Here is a 23,483-nt window from a genome sequence, read left to right as displayed (position 1 = left end):
TTAAAATATAAAATATTTGAAGACTAGATGAATTGATCTCTAGTTTTTTTTTTTTTTAAATTTTAAACAAAATCAAATTTCAATGTAACATTAAAGAATTGACCCATTTGACGTCAATCCACCTGTGACCATTCCTTCTGATTGTCTGATACAATCTTCCTCTTTTAAAGCAATCACATTTAAAACCCTTACATTAAAATTTCATTTAAGCCTCAAATATCAGTTTCTCAATGACAACTAAATAAATGCAGAATATTTCAACAGAAAAATGGTAAAAAAAAAAAAAAGCTTAAAAAGTTTTTTTTAAAATGATTTACAAACAAAACTAATACCTTCTTTTTTCTTTTTCGTTTGGTTCTTCCAGATTCATACCAGAATTAGTGGCCTGTCGTCACCCCATGGCATATTTGGCGTTTGGGGCTGGACCCCGTAAATGTATTGGCATTCAGTTTGCCAAAATGGAAGGCAAAATAGCAATTGTAAAGTTAGTTCAAACATTTCACATGATTCTGTCTGAAAAGCAGGGTCCGTTGGAGACGATTGAAGGGGCCACAATAGCCCCTGTAAATGGAGTTTATCTACGACTATCCCAGAGATATTGATCAGGAGTGAAGGAGAAAAAAACATTTTTTAAAGAGGATTTTATGTGATAGAAAAACCAAACCAAAAGACTGACATCCTGATGCGTAAAGAAAAAAAACCCAGTGATCTTTCTTCCATATTTAATAATTATTATCATTAAGGCGGCAGTATCGTTAGTACGCTGGGCAAAATGCTTAGTAGTATTTCACTGGTGCTACGTTCTGAGTTCAAATTCCGCCGAGGTCGACTTTACCTTTCATCCTTTTGGGGTTGATAAATTGAGTACCAGCGAAACACTGGGGTTGATCTAATCGACTGTTCCCTCCCCCAAAATTTCAGGCTTTGTGCCTTTATTATGGTTAATCCAAAACACCATTTGACAAGTCATCTTTTTTGCTTTTGTTGTTTATTTGGCCGTCTTTCTTATGTAAATAGATTTTCCATTGTTTTCACTGACAGATATTTGATCAACTGAACCATCAAATGTGTATGTGGCTGAGTACTCCACAGACACATCGATCCTTAATGTAATCAATTCTCAAATACAATCAACATGACATAAAGCTGTCCCTTTAAATTACAGATATTGCCCCTCTGGTGGGCTTCCTCACAGTTTCCATCTCCCCATTTTCACCCACCAGGTTTCGATTGATGCAAAACTGTGGTAAAAGACAATTGCCAAAAACGCCATGCAGTAGGACTGAACCTGTGACCTTAACCACTCAGCCAAACTAGAGATACTTGTTTTGTTGTTGTTGTTGTTGTTAGATCCAGGACTTGAAACAATAGACTCCCAATGAAGAATCATAAACATTCTACAATTTATCAAAAATATATTCTATGAATCAACAACTCCGGAAATAAATTTAAAACAAAAAAAAACCAATAACTTATTTTAATATTATAATATAGTTGTTATTCTTTATCATATTGAAATTGTCATCAGGATCATTAATTATCACACCCTAATTATAAAAAGAGTGTTCAAATTTAATAATTCATTCTGCTAAAGGCACAAGGCCATCAATTTTGAGGAGGAGGAGGACCATCTGTTGTTACACAGACCATTTTTATTGCCTCCAAAAGGATGAAGGGAAAACTTGACTTCAAACCGTGAAGGACGAGAAGAAATGCTACGAAAACATATTTGTTCAGTTTACAGCCTTTAAATCTTAATAATTGGATCTAATACTGACACGAGGCTGGTAATTCCAGAGGTGGGAGGGATTAGTGTAAACTATTGATCCCCCAATATTTCACTGGTATTTTATTCTTAACAAGCTGGCAGAAGTGTTAGCATTACAGACAAAATGCTTAGCAGCATATATCATCCTTTCTTTATGGCCTGAGTTCAACTTTCGGGGTCAATAAAACAGATACCAGTAAGACACTGAGATTGATGCAATCGATTCACCCCTTGCTGGAAAGACAAAAGCAAAGTTGACCTTCGTGCCAAATAAACTAACAGTGTGAAGGGACCTTTCTAAATACTACAAGGCAATTTGTCTGACACTCAAAAAGGCTTCCATTCATTATTCTAACATACACAAAAAAAAAACTAAGAAAACAAGTTATTTTGCAAAAGCCAAACGACAATAGTTTGATCAAAATACAAAGAAATAAAAATAACAATGACATTCAACCAACGTAATTTTGTTAAAAATGTTCCCCCTCATTCTTTATTTCACTTCTTTCTCTTTGAGCTCAGTCTTTATTGAAAGAAACAACTGGTAGATAGCAGTGTCCAAGGCCAGCTCTGATTTCAAGAATAAAATGTCCATAGTCTCAAAGCTGGATCACTGCAGAGGCCAACAGAATTATTCTTTAGACAGATTTTATTTTTATATATACACACACACACACACACCCACACACCCACACACCCACCCACCCACCCACCCACAGGGTGACATGCAGCTGCTGCCTGCAGTGGGCAGTCATCAACATCACAATTATCTGACAGCTCTCCTCAAAAGTCATTGAAAAGGAATGCATATTCCAGCCATTTGTATAAAAGATGATGCCTAGATACCAAAATAAATATCTTTCAAAGTAGTTGAATTACTCTGATTCCTTGATTGACACTCTTGGAGCAACAGCTGAGGTAGATAGAATTTACCAAGCTAAAATATGGGTTTTCAAGGAATTTCTTGAACATGTATAGTCTGTACTGGAATCTCAGGTGAAGTTGCGGCTATCAACCTGTGCTCTACATGGCCATTTCTTTGATGTCCGTATTCAAATTTTATTCGTAATTCTCCAATGTGAGATTTTGGTAGAATGTCAGGAATCCATTCAATGATAAAAGGAGTAGGATCTTTCTGGTCCACACTAGTGTTACCTGAAGAACAAAATAAAATCATCAGGTGTTTGTGTGCTCTTCAAGTTGTACAATCAACACAACGGAAATCTAAAATGTGTAAAAGGTAAATGTTTGTGTGAGAGTAAAGCCGATTTCTTAATTTCAATCTAATTTTTTCTTTTTATTTTATTTGTTTCAGTCATTAGACTGTGGCCATGCTGGGGTACTGCCTTGAAAAACTTTTGGCCAGATGAATTGACCTCAGTACTTGTTCTTATTTTATCGGCACCACTAAAGTTATTGGAACATAAACGCACCAACACCAGCTGTCAAGTGGTGGTGGGGACAAACACATACAAATATATATATATATATAAATAATTTTAATTAGAGGTTAAAATAGCCTCATTAAGGGATAAAAATATCCAATGAATTACTGGTTCATTGCCTATTATTTTTTTGTGAATAGTGATATTCCTAAAATAGCATGTCTAAGTATAAATCTTGGTTAATAAATATTAAAATCCAGAAAATGGAGATGTAGCATTAATATAATTTATTAACTGCAAAAATCCAACATGTATATATTTATTTATGACAGGCTTCTTTCAGTTTCCATCTATCAAATACACTCACAGGGGTTTGGTTAGCCTGAGACTATAGTAGAAAAGACTTGCCAAAGGTGTCTCACAGTGGGACTGAACCTGGAACCATGTGCTTGGGAGACAAACTTCTTACCACTCAGCCACTCCGAATTCCTATTGCATTTTAAATTTGACAAAGACTTTCAAGCTGACCCCTCCACTATTTCCTTAACATAAAATATTGCAAAACTCTAGTAAAATCAATTTCCACTGGTGCTAGCAGTGATAGTTATACTTATTTTATTATCATTCAAAAAAAAAAAAAAAAAAATCTAATGAAATTTATTCCTGGTAAGATTTTTCCAAAATCTCAAAACTTACCAACTTTTAAAAAAGTTTTCAACTCAAATGGCCGGATTGGTGTTTGATGTTTGCTTTTATAAGTGTCATCAATGCTTTCAACTTGTACTTTGGGGACTTCATATAAATCATATGTCCCGTCACGATTTTCAACAAAGTTCCGAGTAATTTCTAATGGCATCTACAAAATGAAAAAGAAAATTTTTAATTTATTATCCATGTGACTTCTACTTAAAAGGTTTCGTTTTCTTTTTTTTTTTTTGTCTTTTACAATTTCAGCAAACAAACTGTGTCCATGCCATCAATATATTTTCCATTTTTTTAAACCCATTAGCATTCAAATTACTCAATCAAATCTTATGCTTATCTATTCATATTGCTTTAAATTAATCATGCATTATCTCGCAGCATCAAGATTTTGATGTAATTGTTTATTTGTAGAATAACATTGTAGGGAAGGTTTGAGGCCAGATCTAGCTGGTTTGAACATATTTATGCTGCAGGGTTAAATATAAAATCATATGTCAAAATTTGTTTATTTTAATCTTATATAAAATGAATAAACTCAATAAAATAAACACTTGAAACAGCATTGAATTTAAAAACCCATATTTAACATATCTGCCAGTGAAAGGCATGATGCTGTGGCTTTTGTGTGAGAGAAAATCTTTTCACAGACAAGTTGTGTTAAAAATAAAATATATATATCAGAGCAAGGCAAACATCATCTGAGGAGTGACACACGAGAACATTAGGACATATTTCAGCCTAATTGAATCTTGTCAATAATATTGTGTCTCTATGAAGAGATATTCTCTCAGACAAAAACTACAGCATCATACCTTTCAATGGTGTATATATGTTAAGTATGATACACAGGTGACTATTTTAATTAAACTAATTTTAGCTAATTTATAAGATAAGAGTAAGTCACCACAAATTAGTTTAAGAAAGATAATTAGTTTGTTTAGGTTTCCTAATTAGTGGACAAATGAATCATTTACAATGATGAGAAAAGTTTCCCAATTACATGATTAGCCTCTACATGGTCATTTCATCTTCTAGAAAGAGCAGTCAAATTGCCCACAAATCACATCCTACAGTTTCAAAAGAAGAAAACGAGAGAGTGTGTCCAGTGTATTCTCTCTATGTCTAAATAAAAGAAGGGATGGTCACAGCTGGATCGCTTCGATCTCTCAAATCATAGCTGATCTGAGGCTCAACAATATAAGGTGCACAGAAATAGAAACAATATTTGCTTTCTTGTCCTCCTCTACAGCAAGTCATTCACTTACGTCTGACGTGTCAAATATTTGTTTCACTTGTAAAATATTGGTGATGTGCCACGTATATTTAGTAAACATTCCGAGAGGAAGAGCATCCTTGCGGACAAAGCCTGTTGTATAGTTTGGTAAACGCTTTTTCTTGTTTCCAGAAGAGATTCTTTGCTGTAAACAATCAAAGAATGCCTGAGGTGCATGGAATACTAATGGTTCAGGGCTGCCTGGAAAAACAACAGAAAATACTACAGTGAATAAATTTATACAGAATTAACTTTATAAGTAAACACAAGGGTCTAGAATTGGAGGGGGGGAGAAACAAAGTATAATTGATCAAACTGACCCCAGTTGGAGCAGGGACCAGAATCAGGAGTCAAGACAGAATATAATCAAGCAATCATATTCCTCCACCCCCACCCCTTCAGTTGACCATTATTTTATTTCCTTAGGAAGGATGAAAGTCAAAGTTGGCCTTGACAGAATTTAAACATAAAAAGATGCAACTGAAAGGTAGTTTGTGTGGTGCTCTACCGATTTTGTCAATCATTGCCCTAATTTATAAAACAATTTTTAATACAGACATGAAGGTTTCAAATTTAGGGGATGTAGACCAACTGGTATCTTATGAAAGCAAAGTTCTCTTTGTTAGGATTCAAACTGAAAGGGTGTACAAATACGGAAATACCAAGAGATATTTTGTCTGGTGCTCAACCAATTCTAATTGAGAAAATGGTGATAATGAGAACGTTTGCTCTTTCAACACAAAAACCTCAAGTTCTAAATAAGCACAACAACAAAGAATACAAACAAACAAAAAAAAAAGAGTGTCTCACCTTCAAACTGATAATGCATTGTTTGGTTAATTCTCTCTGTCACACTACCTAACCATTGATGGAATGTCACAGCTACAGAATTTTCATCAAGTGGAACTGTAACTGGGAAGATAAGAAATTTGACAGAGATGATCTCATAGAATATAGTCAAAGCAAGAATTTCAAAAATAGCCACAGAATATAGAAACAGATAGAGCAATGGAGAATCATCGTTTTAAAATCTAGTTTTGCATGGGTCAGACAAGAATAAGTTGGGGCAGAGTTTTCTACAGTCAGATGCCCTTCCTGATGCTAATATATACCAGTCTAGAGAATGAAGACAACGTTACACAAGAAACTGGAAATGAATGACACCTGTTGAATGAGTTTTTGATTTACAAAGATTGCACAACATGCCAAGGATGCTGGACATAGGGGTGGATATTAAAGATCTGAACACAACAATGCAGGACTGTGTAGTGTGGAAAGGGATTGTCAATGGAGTTCTAACCAACCATAGGTTGGTCAAAGGATGATGATGATTATGTGTACCTGTGTGTGTTGCTGAAGACACGTACACACACACACGTATATATGTATGCATGCAATCATGTACGAGTTTCATGGTGTAACAAACCAAAACAGTAGAATTCCAATCCAAAACTTCATCATTAACAAACACAGATCTGCTAACCTCTTCATATTGTACTTACAGCTTAATTTACTATAAACAGGATAATATAAGAGAAAAGATATTCTATATCAGCAACAAGATGCAAGAAAGATATCAACTTGAATGAATTCAAAGACAATCACCAATTAATTTACCTGACTTTTTTGGTGGTGTACTTGATTTTGTTGGTTGTTGAATGGGTGTCGTTTGTTTGACTGGACTGGACTTGCGAGTCTCAATTCCTCCATCTTGTAATGTTAACAATGCGCTACTTGCTTGAACTGGAATAATAAAAATCAAGGAAAAATATAGAAAGTCACATTCGAAATTGTTGGTGTGAGCTTGTCCAACTGTAACAAGAAACTAAATACAAAGGACATTGGTAGCCACTCTTATGCATCATACCCACTTTATTCCCTCTGTACTACTTATGCTCTCCAACCTCTGTTCCCTGTGGGTAGGCCCCAATAAATCTCCAACACCTGCTCTCTCTCTCTCCTTCTATCTCACATGGCACACAGCCACTTCCCTCGGTTCCACTCCCTCGCTCAGCTGAGAGTCTTGCAAGCTACTTGGTGACTCCACTGGTGCTGGTTCCACATAAAACAGCACCCAGTCCACACTCTGTAAAGTGGTTGGCATAAGGAAGGGCATCCAGCCGTAGAAACCAGACCAAAATAGAGAATTGAAGCCTGGTGCAGCTCTCTGGCTTGCTGGTTCCTGTCAAACTGACCAACCCATGCCAGCATGAAAAACAGACAATAAATGATAATGATGAACTAAAGACAGGACACAACTTATGATGGTTGTGGAGGGACTTATTAAAAGATGTAGAGGTGTTGGGGTTATAGCAAGAGATAGGGACTAGGAACAGATATAGGAGCAATACTCCATTATGGGTCTCCCCTGGACCTTGTAGAATATCAGCAGCTGTAGGAGTCTGAAATATCTCTGGGCCCTAAAAAAAAAAAAAAAAAGGTTCGGCTAGTCTTTAGAATGTTGTCCTAGCTATATTTAGAATATATTTTTGCCAGGAGGAAATTTACAGCAATTGTGAGGGTTCTAGTCGAGTGTCATTCATGCTTAGAGAGAGTGCTGAGCTGTGGTGTTTCTTGAAATGAGTAGCACTTGAGTTTTTATTTTGATCTTTTATTATAATCATCACATCAACTTAATTTGAGGAAATTAATGGAGAAACAGAGGAATAAAAAAAACAAAGATGTATACAAGCTCACCAAGCATGTCATCCTTGCGTAGCTTTTTAGCTGCCGGCCCTAATAAATGTTCCCCAGTGACAACTACTTCTAATGTGGTGGTATCACTTGGTGTAATACTGTTCTCAGTTGATGGTTGGTAAATTGTGATCAAATTATCTGCTGCAGGAGCTGGGGACAAACAACAACAAAATGTTAACTTTATCAAAAACAAATCACCACTCCCATACATAAAATTAATATTGATATAATAACAAACAAATCATCATCCCTTATATTTTCATAAGCTACACTCTTTATTCATACACACACACTGTAGACATTTGCATCGAATATAGTATAGTAAAGCACAGCCCAAACATAACAATCAATCTGTTCAATAAATAAATTTATATCCCTACTTAATAAAGCCCCAATAATTAAACTGAATAAAATCCAGCTAAAAAAGGAAATCCATACAACACTGTATTTGAAATATTAACATTGATAGTAAAAGGTAAATCATATCCAACCCCTTTAATATCTTGAATACCCTAAGCCCCTTACTCTCACATAAAGAACAGGAAAGCTTTAAATATAGCACGACTATAGGGATGAAATAAAGACAGATTAAGTAAGTCTATTCCCAACGACGATATCACCACTCCGAATTGCCTCAAAGTAGATAAGGCAATAATCTGTTTTTAAATCCTACTCATAAATAGCACAAACCCCAATGTGAAAAGAGTTATAATAGTGGAGTACTTTTAGCACTTGTACATCTTTCACTGGCACTCCGTCGGTTATGACGACAAGGGTTCAAGTTGATCCGACCAATGGAACAGCTTGCTTGTGGAATTTACGTGCATGTGGCTGAGCACTCCACAAACATGTGTACCCTTAATGTAGTTCTCAGAGGGAGGTTCAGCATGACACAGAGTGTGACAAGGCTGAACCCCTTTGAAATACAGGTACTACTCATTTTTGCCAGCTGAGTGAACTGAAGCAACAACGTGAAATAAAGTGTCTTGCTCAAGGACACAACAATTGTGAACTGAATACCCTAATCAGAAAACCACATGCCTTCACTAACACATCAGTGACACTCTTTTACAATTACCATGCAGGGCAAAAACAAGGAGACACAAACATACACAGGTGTACATATCTGAATAAAGAAATTTTTTTCAAATAAAAATTAATTATACAAAAAAAAAAAAAACAGAATGACAAACATTTTAGAAAGTTTGTTTTTACAAACATATGTTATGGGATAATCTACATAGAAGAACTCCTGCTATACCAATTATCCCATAACACGCCATGCAGTGGGACCGAACCTGGAACCATGAGGTATGGAAGCAAACTTCTTAACCACACAGCCATATCTGCACCTGCATACGTGTGTTTGTGTATTGGTGACAATACTCGACAATCTCGCCCAACCAGTCTTTTATTACTCAACCCAACAATAAAATGTCTGCCATAAAACATGAAAACAGAAATCTTGGCCTAAATTACATTTTCAGCCATTTTAAATCATGGGAGAAAATTATGAAAGCAAAAACTTAAAAACAATTTTATTAACAGTTTTTCCCATTAAAATAACAATGTTTCCTTTAATGTAACTAAAGGAAAGCCAGGTAAACAATACTTACACTCACTTGTAGAATCTATATTTATGTAATATGCAAACTCTTCAGCAAGTTTATCATCACTGGCAAATGCACAGATGCAAGCATAAAAGTGTACACATCTTTTGGGACTGTCATCTTTTGCCAAACCAATTTTGTAATTCTGAAGTAAAAAAAAAAAATATATATATATTATTTTTCTGTTTTCCAGATAATATTTTAATTTAAATGGTGGATTATTGCACACAAGTTTTAAATGTTTTCATTGTTGCTTCACGAGGAGGAACAGACAGCAAACAATGTCTATTTTTTTAATAATTTTTAAATTTTTAGCACAATTCACTTGCAAAGGGGGTTTTCGCCAACAGAATAAACATTTCTTACATTAACACAATACACATACATATACATAGGATTTTGTTTTGGAACTGGATCCCAAAGCATATATAAGTTATAGCGTAGGCTGCAACTAGAGGGAAACCTGGAACAATAAAGTGAAACTTGATTTCCAAATAATCATCACAAATATGAAATGTTAACGAATGAACAGAAATGGAATATTTTGAAATGAGCTTTCAATTTGCAATTACTTTCAAATTTATTATTTTATAAGGAGTGAGGTTTTTTTTTTTTTTTATGATGGTGGCATAACTTCCAAAAATTAGGCTGTTCAGCAATTCAAAAAAAAAAGAAATTTGTAATAATGGCATTTAATACATTTAAATATTGACTTTGCTGACTCAAGACACCCAAGCTTAATTTTCTATTTTCCTGACTTGCTTTAGTTTGGTTATCAATCTGACAGAAATATGTACTTAAAACCAAAGACTGTCAAAGCAATTTATCAGATTTACCCTTGAGGCAGATACTGGTGTCACGCAACTCGCACCAGTGCCACATAAAAGCACCCATTACACTCTCGGAGTGGTTGGCATCCAGCCATAGAAACCATGCCAAATGAGACTGAAGTCTGGTGCAACCCCTCCGCTTACCAGCCCTGGTCAAACTGTCCAGCCCATGCCAACATGGACAAGAGACGTTAAATGATGATGTTATCATCAACATATGTTATAAAACAAATGTTATCAACATACCAACGTGCAGCATCAAGATATTTGACAGAAAATTTTTGAGCATATCAAATAAATGTGCAAAATATTGATAAAAATTTGAAATGTTCCAAACTTACTTTGAAAGCTTTACAACTGCACTGGAATTTATGTTCTGGTTGAGTTCGGTTCCGGCTAGTTTCAAAAAACGCAAAATGTAAAAATCCCAATGGTTGTTTACGATTCACTTTGCATTTAACCACCATTATATTTTTGGTGACACGCTGGACAAGAGGTCCAGTAATCTCAGTAGCCATAACCCATATTTCTTGTTTGGTCTCATTTGTTACCTGAAGAGAATTCAAGGCAGAATTTTTTAAAATAAGTGGGACAGCCTCTTCATCACATTCTATTGCAGCTTTGATATGTGTACATGTTTGGTCCGCAGTGTACTGTGTGTTCCGACAACAACTGTCAACATAGCAACGGGACGCTTCTAACAACATACTTGGATTGACTTCAGAGGCTGGGTTGCCTTCAATGTCTTGAACAAAAGGTAACTGTACAAATCCCCGGTAATCGGGGCCACGATCACGAAGTCTTACAGAGAACACTTGCATTGTTGAACCAGTAATGATTCGAACCGCATCGGCACTGTGGCCACGCTTTCTTTCCTTTTCTTTAAAAACAACATCACAAGCTTTGTTTTTGCAACTGATCCCACGTGTGCCATTGTATGTCCCACATTTAGGGCACTTACGAACCCCACGCAATGTAGGTTTACCAAGGTCCTCAAACAATGCCTTCAGTTTCTCAGCTGTGGTCATACTGATTACTCCCAATGGCAATTTCAGGCAAAGAAGCCTAGAAAAGAAAAAAATTAGACACAACTATAAATACAAATACAATAAAGAAAATGGTGAATGAATGCGATATTTTGGAAGGAGGGTGGTGTGACCTGCTCTTTGCAAATTTAACACACACCTATATATATATTCGTATACTGAAGGTAGATCCGGTATGGCCTTAGTGGTGATGACTAAAATAACATCATCTCAACATACACCAGTTTTCACTTCAATAGTGCTGACCATTGCTAATCCTAGCAACCCTACTAAGTTTATATTTCTACAGGGATTAAATAACAAAAGTCGTCAAATACTCTTTCTGGCCTATCTACACTAAATCTCGGTTTAAAAGACAAATAAGCAGCAAATAAATAAGATAAATACCAAATATGACTGTAATTGTTTATGAAACCCAATAAACTGTGAAGGGTCTGCGTTTTCTTCCAGTTTCATGGTTTGAAAGGCAGGAGATATCTTTTCATGGCTAAAATACTGGTCAATATCAATTAATATTTTGAGATGATATTGCCTCTACCCTGGTGAACTTAAGGCAATAAAGTATTCTATCCAGGAACCTAAGGAAACACTTCACCCATGGAGTTTGAACTATCATTCTATCAGCAGGCAATTCAATACAGTGTCACCTGAGCCACCTCACTTGTACAGTACAGGTGAAGTATTCAATGGATTTCACATGTTTCAGTACAATATAAAGGTGAACAACAGAATGCTAACAGATGACTTACCTATGAGATCTAGCTAAGCAGTTAGATGTGTAAGACGGTTTATTAAAGAAATCTATTTTGAAGAGGAGGCTGCAATAACATGGGAATAGAGAAGTGAAGAAAACTCATCTTGATTTTGTTCTTTCACAAAGTTTATGAAGAATTGCCAAACACGTACGTTCCAATTTTAGGAGAACCAAAGGTGGTACAAACATCTCTCTGCTTTATTTATTATATGTACAATCACAACTGTTGAGAGAACATACAAATAAAGGGGATTATAAATAATGATTTTCAACCAATAATTATTTTAACACAAATCTGAAATTTTGTGGTCAAATGTGGTAGAAAATGGCAAGTGATTGTCCTAGCTATAACAGGAAACAACTTCTATCTCATTCCAGGGTGAAAAACTAGAGGTAGTCGATAGCTTCCGCTATCTGGGCGACCAAGTTAGTAGTGGGGGTGGGTGCGCTGAAAGTGTAGCTGCTAGAATAAGAATAGCCTGGGCAAAGTTTAGAGAGCTCTTACCCCTGCTGGCGACAAAGGGACTCTCACTCAGAGTAAAAGGCAGACTGTATGACGCATGCGTACGAACAACCATGCTACATGGCAGTGAAACATGGGCTGTAACTGCTGAGGACATACGTAAGCTCGCAAGGAATGAAGCCAGTATGCTCCGTTGGATGTGTAATGTCAATGTGAATACCCGTCAGAATAAGTATCTTGAGAGAAAAGCTGAACATTAGAAGCATCAGTTGTGGTGTGCAAGAGAGACGATTGCGCTGGTATGGACATGTGGTGAGAATGGATGAGGATAGCTGCGTGAAAAAGTGCCACACCCTAACAGTTGAGGGAACCCGTGGAAGAGGTAGGCCCAGGAAGACCTGGGCTGAGGTGGTGAGGCAAGACCTTTGTACATTGGGCCTCACCGAGGCGATGACTACTGACCGAGACCTTTGGAAATGTGCTGTGCATGAGAAGACCCGGCAAGCCAAGTAAGATCGTTGCCAGTGCCCCTGGACTGGTTCTTGTGCGGGCGGCACATGAGATGCACCATTTTGAGCGTGGCCGTTGCCAGTACCGCCTGACTGGCTCCCGTAGGATTTTCGAGCGAGATCGTTGCCAGTGCCGCTGGACTGGCTTGTGCGGGTGGCACATAAAAGACACCATTTCGAGCGTGGCCGTTTTCGTGCGGGTGACACGTAAAAGCACCCACTACACTCTGAGTGGTTGGCGTTAGGAAGGGCATCCAGCTGTAGAAACTCTGCCAAATTAGACTGGAGCCTGGTGTTGCCATCCGGTTTCACCAGTCCTCAGTTAAATCGTCCAACCCATGCTAGCATGGAAAGCGGACGTTAAACGATGATGATGATGATGATAACATTAGGGATAAGACACAAGTAGGAAAAATATCAATCTCCACAAGACACCAAAGTAGACTGGATTGGATTGAAACTTGGTTTCAGACGACTTTCAATAAGGTTGATTATCATGTGCCACGTAAAAAGCACTGGTGTTCGTGCAAAGAAAAATGCACTGGCGGTGCTGGTGCCACATAAAAAGCACCCAGTACACTGAAACCTGGTGCAGCTCCTATCAAACCGACTGACAGCATGAAAAAAACAGACGTTAAATGATCATCATTAGCTCCTCATAGTTCTAGATGCTGCAAGGTTAGGATACATTGCCAGCTTCCATTTGACATCGCTTTTCCTATTATGAATAATTAAAAACACAACGTTAGGTGTTCTTCAACTTGAGTAAAGGCTTCAGTCTTTTGTTACTTCAAGCAGACGAAATTATAAATACCACCAGGAAGACAGAAAACGACACTGATAGTGATTGAAGTAAAATCATGAAATAAGGGACTGCAATTATGTTAAAAATTTGGAACCTTAATAATAAACTGCATTTCACCACGTGTCAAGAAGTAATTGTTGTTTTCCAGCCCCGCCATCTCTACATGTGCTTTGAAAGCAACCAACAACAACAAAAAAGAAACTGATGAGATCATTGTCAGCTTCAATAAACAATCGATAGAAAATTAACGATTAACATTCGTCGTAATTTATATATTGATTTCAATACGTTGTACAAGCAATAAACTAAAAACGTGATTGCTAATTATTGTGGCAGGTGAAACCAAACTCGTTAACTCTCTGTTGTTATTAATTATTGAAAACCGAAGCCAACCTGTCTGTTATGTTTGAAATTAAATGTACACAAGAGGAAACTGAAAATAGGAGCTATTGGGATGTCTTTAAGAAATAGATGAAACAATTCATCTCAAGAAGATTCTAACTTGAGACATTTTAGGAGATTTAGACATCAAAACATTCAATGTTAGAAGACGACTGGTGACGGAGGAAAGAAAGCATAATCAAAAAGCTCTCCATTAGCCTTGGACTGAAACACAAAAGTATTAATTAAACTGTAATTACTGGCAGGATGAGGGAGATTTTTTAGAATTATTATTAAATAAAATATTCAGGAGGAAGGAAGGGAAAAAAATAACAGAACGCTGATATTGGAGATTAATAGGAGGTAATAATGGAGAAATATTTAAGACGGATGTTGTGGAATTGGTTAAACGAAGACAAGAAATTACAGTGGAAGATCTAAAAGACATAGTTACCTGTTTAATAATTGCTAAACCATGTTCGAATGATTATAATTGTTTGTATTGAGGAGAGAAACAAATACAGACGGACATGTTGGAAATTTATCTAAAAAACGAAAAGTAGGCGATTGTTGATTGGCTGAATTTAACCACATGATATTAACTTTTATTTCATTGGTTAAACACAAAGACTCGTACACATACACAAACACATACATACATAGACACGCATACACATACACGCATGCACACATATACACACACACACACACACATGTAATCAGACTCAATAACTAATGCTTTCATATTCACCTCTCCTATTTGCTCTCTTCCCCTCACCCCCACCTCTATCTATGCAGTTATTTGGTTATCGACTAGACAAGAATAATAATGATACCCATCAGGAGTCCCTACTGCATGAAATCTTAACAGTAAGGCTGGCACACTTGATGTACTAACACCAAGAAATTTTACTTCATTAAATTTCATTCTTGTTGTTGTTGTTGATGATGATGATGATGGTGATGGTGGTGGTGGTGATGGTGATGGTGATGATGATGATTATTATTATTATTATTATTATTTCTACTAAAGGCACAAGGCCTGGAATTTGGTGGGGAGAGGGCAAGTCGAATACACCAACCTCAGTGCTCCACTGGGACTTATTTCATTGACCTCGAAAGGATGAAAGGCAGCGTTGACTTCACCATAATTTGAACTCAGAATGTAGCGACTGGTGAAATACTGCCGAGCATTTTATCTAGCATACTAACGATTCTACCAGCTTGCCACCTTGCCCCAGCAAAACATTAAAATTATATATATATATATATATATATATATAGTAAGTTTTATGTGTACCTTTCCTTCATTGGACACTAAACTCCGCTTGCGAAGACCTGTTGAGGCAAGTGAAATCGAAACTGAACTAAATTCGATAACTGGCACCCATGCCAACGTCGTCTCCTTCATTGGATACGAAACTCAGCTTGCGAAGACTTATTGGGGCAAGCGAAAGCGAAATCGGGATGATACCTGTGCCCAGCGTCGCCTTTCTGGCACTTGTGCCCGCAGCATGTGTAAAGGACTTTCGAGCGAGATCGTTGCCAGTGCCCCTGGACTGGCTCTTGTGCGGGTGGCACATAAAATACACCATTCGAGCGTGGCCGTTGCCAGTACCACCTGACTGGCCTTTGTGCGGGTGGCACGTATAAGCACCCACTACACTCTCAGAGTGGTTGGCGTTAGGAAGGGCATCCAGCTGTAGAAACTCTGCCAAATCAGATTGGAGCCTGGTGTAGCCATCTGGTCCACCAGTCCTCAGTCAAATCGTCCAACCCATGCTAGCATGGAAAGCGGACGTTAAACGATGATGATGATGATGATGCTACTTCAAAAATGAATGACAATGATCTCATCTTCATGGCTAGGAATTTCAATGGTCATGCTGGGCAGTAGCCGGGTATCTTCCATGGTGTATATGGGGGCCCTGGAATTGGTTCCTGAAACAAAGAGGAATCAAGGCTACTGGAGTTCTGTGATGCAAATAACCTATTGATCTGCAACACCAACTTCAGGAAGCCAGCCAGCCACCTGATAACCTGGCAATTGGGTGACCACACTAGCCACATCAATTACATTCTTGCCAGACAACCAGATACATGATTACTCATAAATACAAAAACCTTCCTTCGTGAAGAATGTACCCCCACAACATAGACTAATCATTAGTGACTTAAGACATTCGGCCAGAAGGATGGCAAGAAGCCGACCAATCTGGAGAAGAAGGATTTGGAAGCTTAAGGATCCTGTACATGGTCAGAGATTTAGGGACACCCTAATTGAGAAATTTGATGATAGAGAGGAGAAACTGCTGACCTGTAACATAGAGGACAACTGGGAATTCCTGTAGGACAGCTTGCTGAGTGCCACAGACTAAATCTGTGGCTGGAACAAAGTCCCATCTAAACCTTGGGTGATGTGGTGGTGAAATGATGCTGTAAACAAGACTATTAGAGCAAAGAAACAAACTTGAAAGGATTGGAAGTGTGGAGGTAGTAGGGAACTCAATTCTTAATAACCATTCCTGGCATTTTTTCCATGATTGTTTCCTTTCCAACTTTACATTTACTGCGCACAAGTCCACCCCCCCCCCCATCACCGCCACAACCATCTCTAGTCTTGTTTCATCAAGGACTAGTCACCTTGTATAGTGAAGGAATGGAGCACGAGAAATTACACCCAATGCATTCTGTGAACTGGTTGGTGATAGGAAGAGCATTCAGTGGGTAGATTTGAGGAGCCTTATCTACCAGTAGGAGGCTACAATGAATGACAGCCCTTCAACTGATGCCAGCACTGAAAGTGGAAATGAAAAGATGAGGAAGTGGAATGACGTGCGCGTGTAACAAGTGTAGCTGTTTATCGATTAATAAGAGATCCTTCATTCATAAAATTCGGTTATGAAAATTTTAAATGTTGTTTACTTTGTATGTATGTATGTATGTATGTATGTATGTATGTATGTATGTATGTGTGTGTGTGTGTGTGTGTGTGTGTGTGTCTATGTATGTATGTATGTATGTATGTATGTATGTATGTATGTATGTATACATGTATGTACAGTTTTTCTCTCTCTTTTTTCATTCTCTCTCTCTTTATTTTCTCTTATTCCTTTCTGTCGAAGAGCGTAGGTTCGAAACGTAAAAGACTTCGTCTTTTGTTTTTCTGTAATTTGAACTGTATATATGCACAGTTACAAAGATTAAAAAAAAAAATCAACCCAAACTACCAGAGTCTTCGAAAATTTTTTCCTAAAACATGTGGAAAGAAATGAAAGTAGAAATATGTTGTAACCTACTTATTAGAGAAATAACAAATTGCTAACATTTTAAGTGTGTCACAAGTTCAAAACGAGTTTTACAGTTATCGATCAATTTCTGGGCTGATTGAGAACCATGTCAACAGTGTTTCTTTGTAACTTCTTAAAAAATGCGTATTGTAATGAAATTTTTCAGAGATACGTCTTTAGAATAAACAATATTTGGAAGAATTTCAAATCATTTCCCCCATCTTGACTTTGTTGACACTAATTTCCGTAACTTTCATATTTTTTACTTTTTAAACCACTGTTTGAATCATCAGCTGTATGTAACCTAAAATCTCAAAAACCTATTTATTACAAGTGACATTAAAAAATAGGTATTCTTTCGTTTCATAAAGCATAGTTGTCAGTATAAGAGGAAGAACAGTCCGAAATTCCTTAAATAAAACAAAACTATACCCTCAAAAATGTAGCTCTGTAAAATTTCGTTAAAAAATATGCACTCTAAATAGATTAATGAAAAGTTGAAGGATCACAATATATTTCGTGTGTGCGTTTGTGTTTGTTTTGTTGTTATTGCGACGAATTATTTCGACCAAGTTTATTCAATGCCATCGATGCATGTCATATAAAATAGTCACAACACAATCACCCCGTGCTGCTGTTTTACTGTTATATTTTTATTAAATGTTTTACAATAATTAATATTAATGTTCCTAATGAGCAGAGGGTGTAGCCGACGGCCTCATAGGAGACATGCCTTTTGTTTATTTACATTCATACAAACTAACACACTTTTAAGTATTTAATTTATATCGATAGAATTAACTTTTAAAATTATTTTCAAAAATTATTCGCAAGAAATTAAATTGAAACTTTTTTTTTTTTTTGGTTTGTTTTCTTTTATAAAGGTCACTTTAACTTTGAAGACGTTTATTTTCATTGATAGAAGGGACAACCGCCATTCTTACATTGAAAACCGATACCGGAAAGATGTTCTCCGAACGATTGCACCGTAAACATTTGTCTGTATCCAAGCAGTTTATCACGTCATGCCTTGCTGCCTTCTTCGGACCTTTCTCGTTTGGTTACATCCTCGGATATAGTTCTCCTGCCATCGCTGAATTACTCAAGAGCAAGTTCTTACACGAGCAACAAGCTGCATGGTTTGGTTCTATGGTAACGATCGGAGCCATGCTGGGTGGACCCATGGCTGGGTGGTTGGTCGAGAAATACGGACGCAAATACACAATGAATTTCATATCAGTACCGTTAATTGTTGGTTGGTGCCTCATCATGGCCACTCCTAACGTTGTATTATTCTATTTGAGCCGCATTGTTAGTGGTGTAGCAATCGGAATGACTTGTGTTGCCTCACCTATTTATATCGCTGAAATTTCAACCCGATCTCTACGTGGAATGCTTGGCTCCAGTGTTCAGCTCAGTATCACAGTTGGCATTTTTGTGGCATATATCCTAGGAATGTATATGAATTATTTACAAATGGCTAAGTTCGGAATCCTTATTCCATTGCTTTCCTTCTTTTTTACGTTATCAATGCCGGAAACCCCTCGCTGGTTACTGTACAAGGGCCGCCGAATCGAAGCCATCCAAGCACTGACTAAACTTCGATCTGTCAACTGCGACGTCGAGGACGAAATCCGTGATATTGAAGAAGGATTAGACATACAAGATATATCCTACAGAGACATGTGGAGAAAACCAGAACTTTCCAGACCAATCTTTATTTCCTTAAGTCTAATGATTCTGCAACAACTGACTGGTATTAATGCCGTTCTCTTTTATGCTGTTCCAATATTTAAAGAATCTGGTTATGAAAACCAAAGTTATTTTGCAAGTGCCATTATTGGAGCCACACAGATCCTATTTACATTCCTTGTTTCCCAAATAATGGATCGTGTTGGACGTCGTAAATTATTAATCAGTGGAGGATTGAGTCTAAGCTTTTCTTGTTTTATCCTCGGATCTTACTACGCTTTGAAAGAACACAATTATCTTGTAGCGAATAATTTGAAGACTCTTCCTCTAATCAGTTTAGTTGTGTTTATTGCAAGTTTTTCCATTGGATGGGGGCCAATTCCAATGCTTATTATGTCCGAGATTTTCCCATCTCATGCTCGAGGCAAAGCTAGTGCCCTTTCAATATTTACCAGTTGGTTGTTTGCATTTATAGTCACCAAAGAATTTATTACAGTGAAAGAAAGCTTGGGACCAGCAGAAACATTCTGGTTGTTTTCCCTTTTTTCTTTTACTGGGGTTTTTTTCGTGTGGTTTGTGTTACCCGAAACAAAAGGGAAATCTCTTGAGGAAATTGAATTATATTTCCTCGGTAGAAGTATGCTAAAAAAATAGCCTCTGATGTAATAATAATTCATTTGTTCATTATTTTAGCCTGCAATTTCTTCATTCGATGAATATTTACAGACTTTAAGGGATTCATGAGCTGGTTCACCCTCGGCCCAGGTCGAAATTTCTCTTTATTTCCCTACAGTATTTCTTTATAACTTTCTCAATAATGCATATTTTTTAATGAAATTTAGCTGGGATATGTTTTCAAGGATTTGGATTACGATTATGTCGGCAGTTTTAACCCCATCGTTTTTTTTTTAAAGGAATTTTAAAACCTTCTTCTCTCCTTCCGACTGTTTCCTCATAGCTCTCTTTAAACATTTTGCAGAAATACGTTTTCGAGAGTTTTAATTATATAATATTGATGCTTCAAACATAGCTGGTTTAAAAAGTTTTCTAAAAATGCTAAAATTATGGAAATTAGTACCAACAAAGTAAGTACCGAGGTGGGAGAAGGAACGGTCCTAAAATACTCTAAAAAATTGTTTTACTAAACTTTGAGGACATAATTGTAATCTACACCCGCGAAAATATATTTCGGCAATATTTGATTTTTAAAAAATATACACTTCTCAGAAAGTTGTAAAGAAACAAAATCGGGAGATGGGGCACCAATCTGCATTTATACCCATTTCTCACTATTTATGTTTTTTCCTTCAGATTTATTCTTTGCTCTTGATTTTCTAAGAAATTGTTTATATTTCTTTGAATGCGAGAAAATATTAGGAACTACTTAGAGATTATAGAACCGACCTCAGAACTTTGCTGGTTGTGTAATTAATAACTTATTAATAGTTAGTGTTAAATTTAAACGCTACTTGCCAAGTGATAAATTAAGCAAAAACAGAAACTTGAGTTAGTAAGTAAAACTTGTCGGCTATTTTAGGAACCCTCGGTTAAGCAGTTAACGACATACTTTCGGTAGTAGTATCGTGTCAACACCAACTGGTCGGGTCAAACACACAACATACTAAACATTTCTTGGTATCTTTTTCGGTTTTATATGCACAACATGAAAGCTGGACATTATTCTAAGCATTAATCGACTGGGAGGTAGGAAAGGAAAACAATAATTGAGGTGTTTTTTTTAAAGGTGGGGAGAAAGTTGTAAAGACCTTAAAATTTTTTTTTTATATTGGGAATGGGGAGGGAAATCAGAAAAGAAGGGAGTCTCTTGTTGAAATACATCCATTTGGACATTTCCAAATGGCTTTGATCTTTCAGTTTATGTTCACAAACTAAATATCTTTTTGTTTATCAAATGAATTTCCACCTACTTCTCATTATAATTAACATTCTTATGAGTATTGCTACTTTTCGGGGGGTGGGGGTTATTTTCCATTTTGATCATAAATTTCATTGATAAAAATTCTTTGATTCCTTTTTCTCGTTGATGCTGTAATTTTATGAATATTTGATATTACAATATTCATAAAATTACTAGAAATATCAACAGGAAAAATAAAATGAAAATTAATTTGATCAAGAAAATCTATGAACCAAAATGTTGAGCCTTACACATTTCTCTACCTTAGAGATTTGCTACCAATTCTGCTGGTCAGAAAGCATTGCAGAATGACTGGTTACATAGATTTGAAGTTTCAGAATTTTCCCAAACACATGCATTCAACATTGTATGTGTCGAGTAGTAGCAACAAAAGTATAAATACTGGACAACTACTTAATGCACAAGTATCTCCCCAATCTCAATGCTAATTTCAACCTCATCTCAGAACTACAACTTCCTCCTTTCTCTCGTTTCTCATTCTCACCCCCTCAATGCAGTTATACACGTACATATACATTTGTTCATTGATGAAGTAAATTACAAAAAAGAAAAAAAAAAAGTAAATACTGACTAGAGTTGCAGGACCCCCACCCCCCACCCTAAAGCAGGAAATCTAATTGACTGAAAATCACAACATTCCCCCTGAAACAGGATACCAGTTGATTGCAAGTTCACTCATTTACAACTGGGTGGCCTGGGCAACATGAAATGTTTTGATCAAGAACTCAACACACCACCTGGCCTGGGAAGTGTCACGATGCTCTTGCAATTCTGAGTGTCACGCCCTAATCCCTCAACCACATGCCTTCATATTAGTCAAGTAGAACTCATGATATTGTCCCATTTATTAATCATATAATTAGTTTCCATACTTATTTACAAACTAAGTTTTGAGTTATTAAGATATAAATACATATAAATATTCTATTTTTCTAGGTGCTGGTGCCACATAAAAAGCACCCAGTCCATTCTGTAAAATGGTTGGTGTTCGGAAATGTATCCAGCTGTAGAAGCCAAGCCTAAACAGACAATGGAACCTGGTGCTGCTCCTATCAAACCGTTCAATCCATGCCAGCATGGAAAATGGACATTAAGTGATAAGGACTTCCTTGTTAATTATTTTTTAAGTATAAGATCATTCCTTTCTTTTCTTTTTGCTTTTAGAACAAATTAACAGCAAATCATTGTTGTTAATTGGGGTGTGGCATGATGGAGTATCTTGGTAAATTTATTCTGTTGTCCTTAAAATATTCATATCCATTGTACAGGGAATTCAAGTAACTATTTGGAATATAATATCCAGGGTTTGAGGATTTAAAAAAAAAATTATTTATTTAACTATTAATCATTCAAAATTGGTGCAAAAAGAATAATTGGTTCTTTTCATTTCTCAGAAATATCAAATGTATATTTTAATTTTCATTACATATTTAAAATTTGAAAAATTTAGTTTTCTCTTATATTTTCTTGTTAAAGATATAATTAACTTTTCAGCATTGACATTACTTTCACATGTAATGTTTGTTTATTCAAATTGTTTTGAATTAATCATGCATTATGTTGTGGCTTTGAGATTTTGATGATGTGACTGTTTACATTTAAAATGACATTGCAAGGTAAGTGTGAAAGGATGGATCAGGCTGGTTTCAACTGAAAGCTGGGAGAATATTTGGGCCGCATATGGCCAGTTTAAATGCTAAAGGGTTGAAGTAAATTTGTTATAATTTAAAATGGAAATATAATTATTTTATTTATAACTTATACATGCTGGGCAGGGTTTGGACGGGTCAACAGGATGTTCAACAACATCCTGTTGACCTGTCTAATCCCCTACAAGTACAGAAGACAGACAGGAGCAGATGATGAGAAGCAACATATTTATCATAATTAATATTATCTACACTTCGTAAGATGGCATGCTGGCAGACTCGTTAGCACACTCGTTAACACACTGGGCAAAATTCTGTGTGGCATTTTGTCTGTCTTCACATTCTGAGTTGAAATTCTGCCAAGGTTGACTTTGCTTTTCATCCTTTCGGGGTTGATAAAATAAGTACCAGTGATACACTGGGAATAATGTTATTGACTTAACCTCTCCCTGAAAGTGCTGGCCTTGTGCCAAAACTTGAAACCATTATTATTTCCACCTAATATAGAAATAAAATGCAAATATACAAAGTAATTATATTTTCATTATTAAATTATAACATATTTTACATTCAGTATATTTTTAACAAAAAACAAAGAGAAATTTTTCTTCTTTTATTCTTCATAATACTCATGTTTTTTTTGTATTTAGTTGTTGTTAATAAATTACTTATACGGTTTGTTTTGTT

General features: G+C 36.3%; 3 protein-coding genes across 7 annotated transcripts in view; 2 read left to right on the top strand and 1 right to left on the bottom strand.

Annotated features, from left to right (window-relative positions):
* Window positions 1–1,486, top strand: part of LOC106878004 (cytochrome P450 3A24) — a 49,754-nt gene extending 48,268 nt beyond the window's left edge. For both annotated transcript variants that reach the window (XM_052972881.2, XM_052972880.2), the window contains exon 13: window positions 365–1,486. In XM_052972881.2, coding sequence (XP_052828841.2) covers window positions 365–602 — 238 coding nt within the window. In that variant the 3' untranslated portion in view covers window positions 603–1,486. The remainder of the gene's footprint in view (window positions 1–364) is intronic.
* Window positions 1,487–2,233: 747 nt separating this feature from the next.
* LOC106878015 (uncharacterized protein C2orf42) lies at window positions 2,234–14,780 on the bottom strand. 4 transcript variants are annotated; one of them, XM_089362864.1, is made up of 10 exons: window positions 14,681–14,780; window positions 12,064–12,291; window positions 10,610–11,333; window positions 9,445–9,583; window positions 7,829–7,978; window positions 6,749–6,874; window positions 5,942–6,043; window positions 5,124–5,332; window positions 3,850–4,009; window positions 2,234–2,923 (listed from the first exon to the last, which is right to left on the bottom strand). In XM_089362864.1, the coding sequence occupies exons 3-10, from the start codon at window positions 11,294–11,296 to the stop codon at window positions 2,721–2,723; spliced, it is 1,776 nt and encodes a 591-aa protein (XP_089218990.1). In that variant the 5' UTR covers window positions 11,297–11,333; window positions 12,064–12,291; window positions 14,681–14,780; the 3' UTR covers window positions 2,234–2,720. The 4 variants fall into 4 exon arrangements, with proteins under 4 accessions (XP_089218990.1, XP_089218989.1, XP_014782580.1 ...); XM_089362863.1 differs by having other exon boundaries at window positions 12,221–12,291; XM_014927094.3 differs by lacking the exon at window positions 12,064–12,291.
* A 3,615-nt stretch (window positions 14,781–18,395) lies between these two features.
* On the top strand, window positions 18,396–23,474 carry LOC106878008 (solute carrier family 2, facilitated glucose transporter member 8). The gene has a single exon (XM_014927086.3). It carries the CDS (start codon window positions 18,483–18,485, stop codon window positions 19,860–19,862), a length of 1,380 nt encoding a protein of 459 aa, XP_014782572.1. The 5' UTR covers window positions 18,396–18,482; the 3' UTR covers window positions 19,863–23,474.
* Window positions 23,475–23,483: the final 9 nt, after the last annotated feature.

This window comes from Octopus bimaculoides, chromosome 14, assembly GCF_046866305.1.
Source record: "Octopus bimaculoides isolate indiv1 chromosome 14, ASM4686630v1, whole genome shotgun sequence".
Classification (NCBI taxonomy): domain Eukaryota; kingdom Metazoa; phylum Mollusca; class Cephalopoda; order Octopoda; family Octopodidae; genus Octopus; species Octopus bimaculoides.
This window is presented reverse-complemented; position numbering and strand designations above follow the sequence as displayed.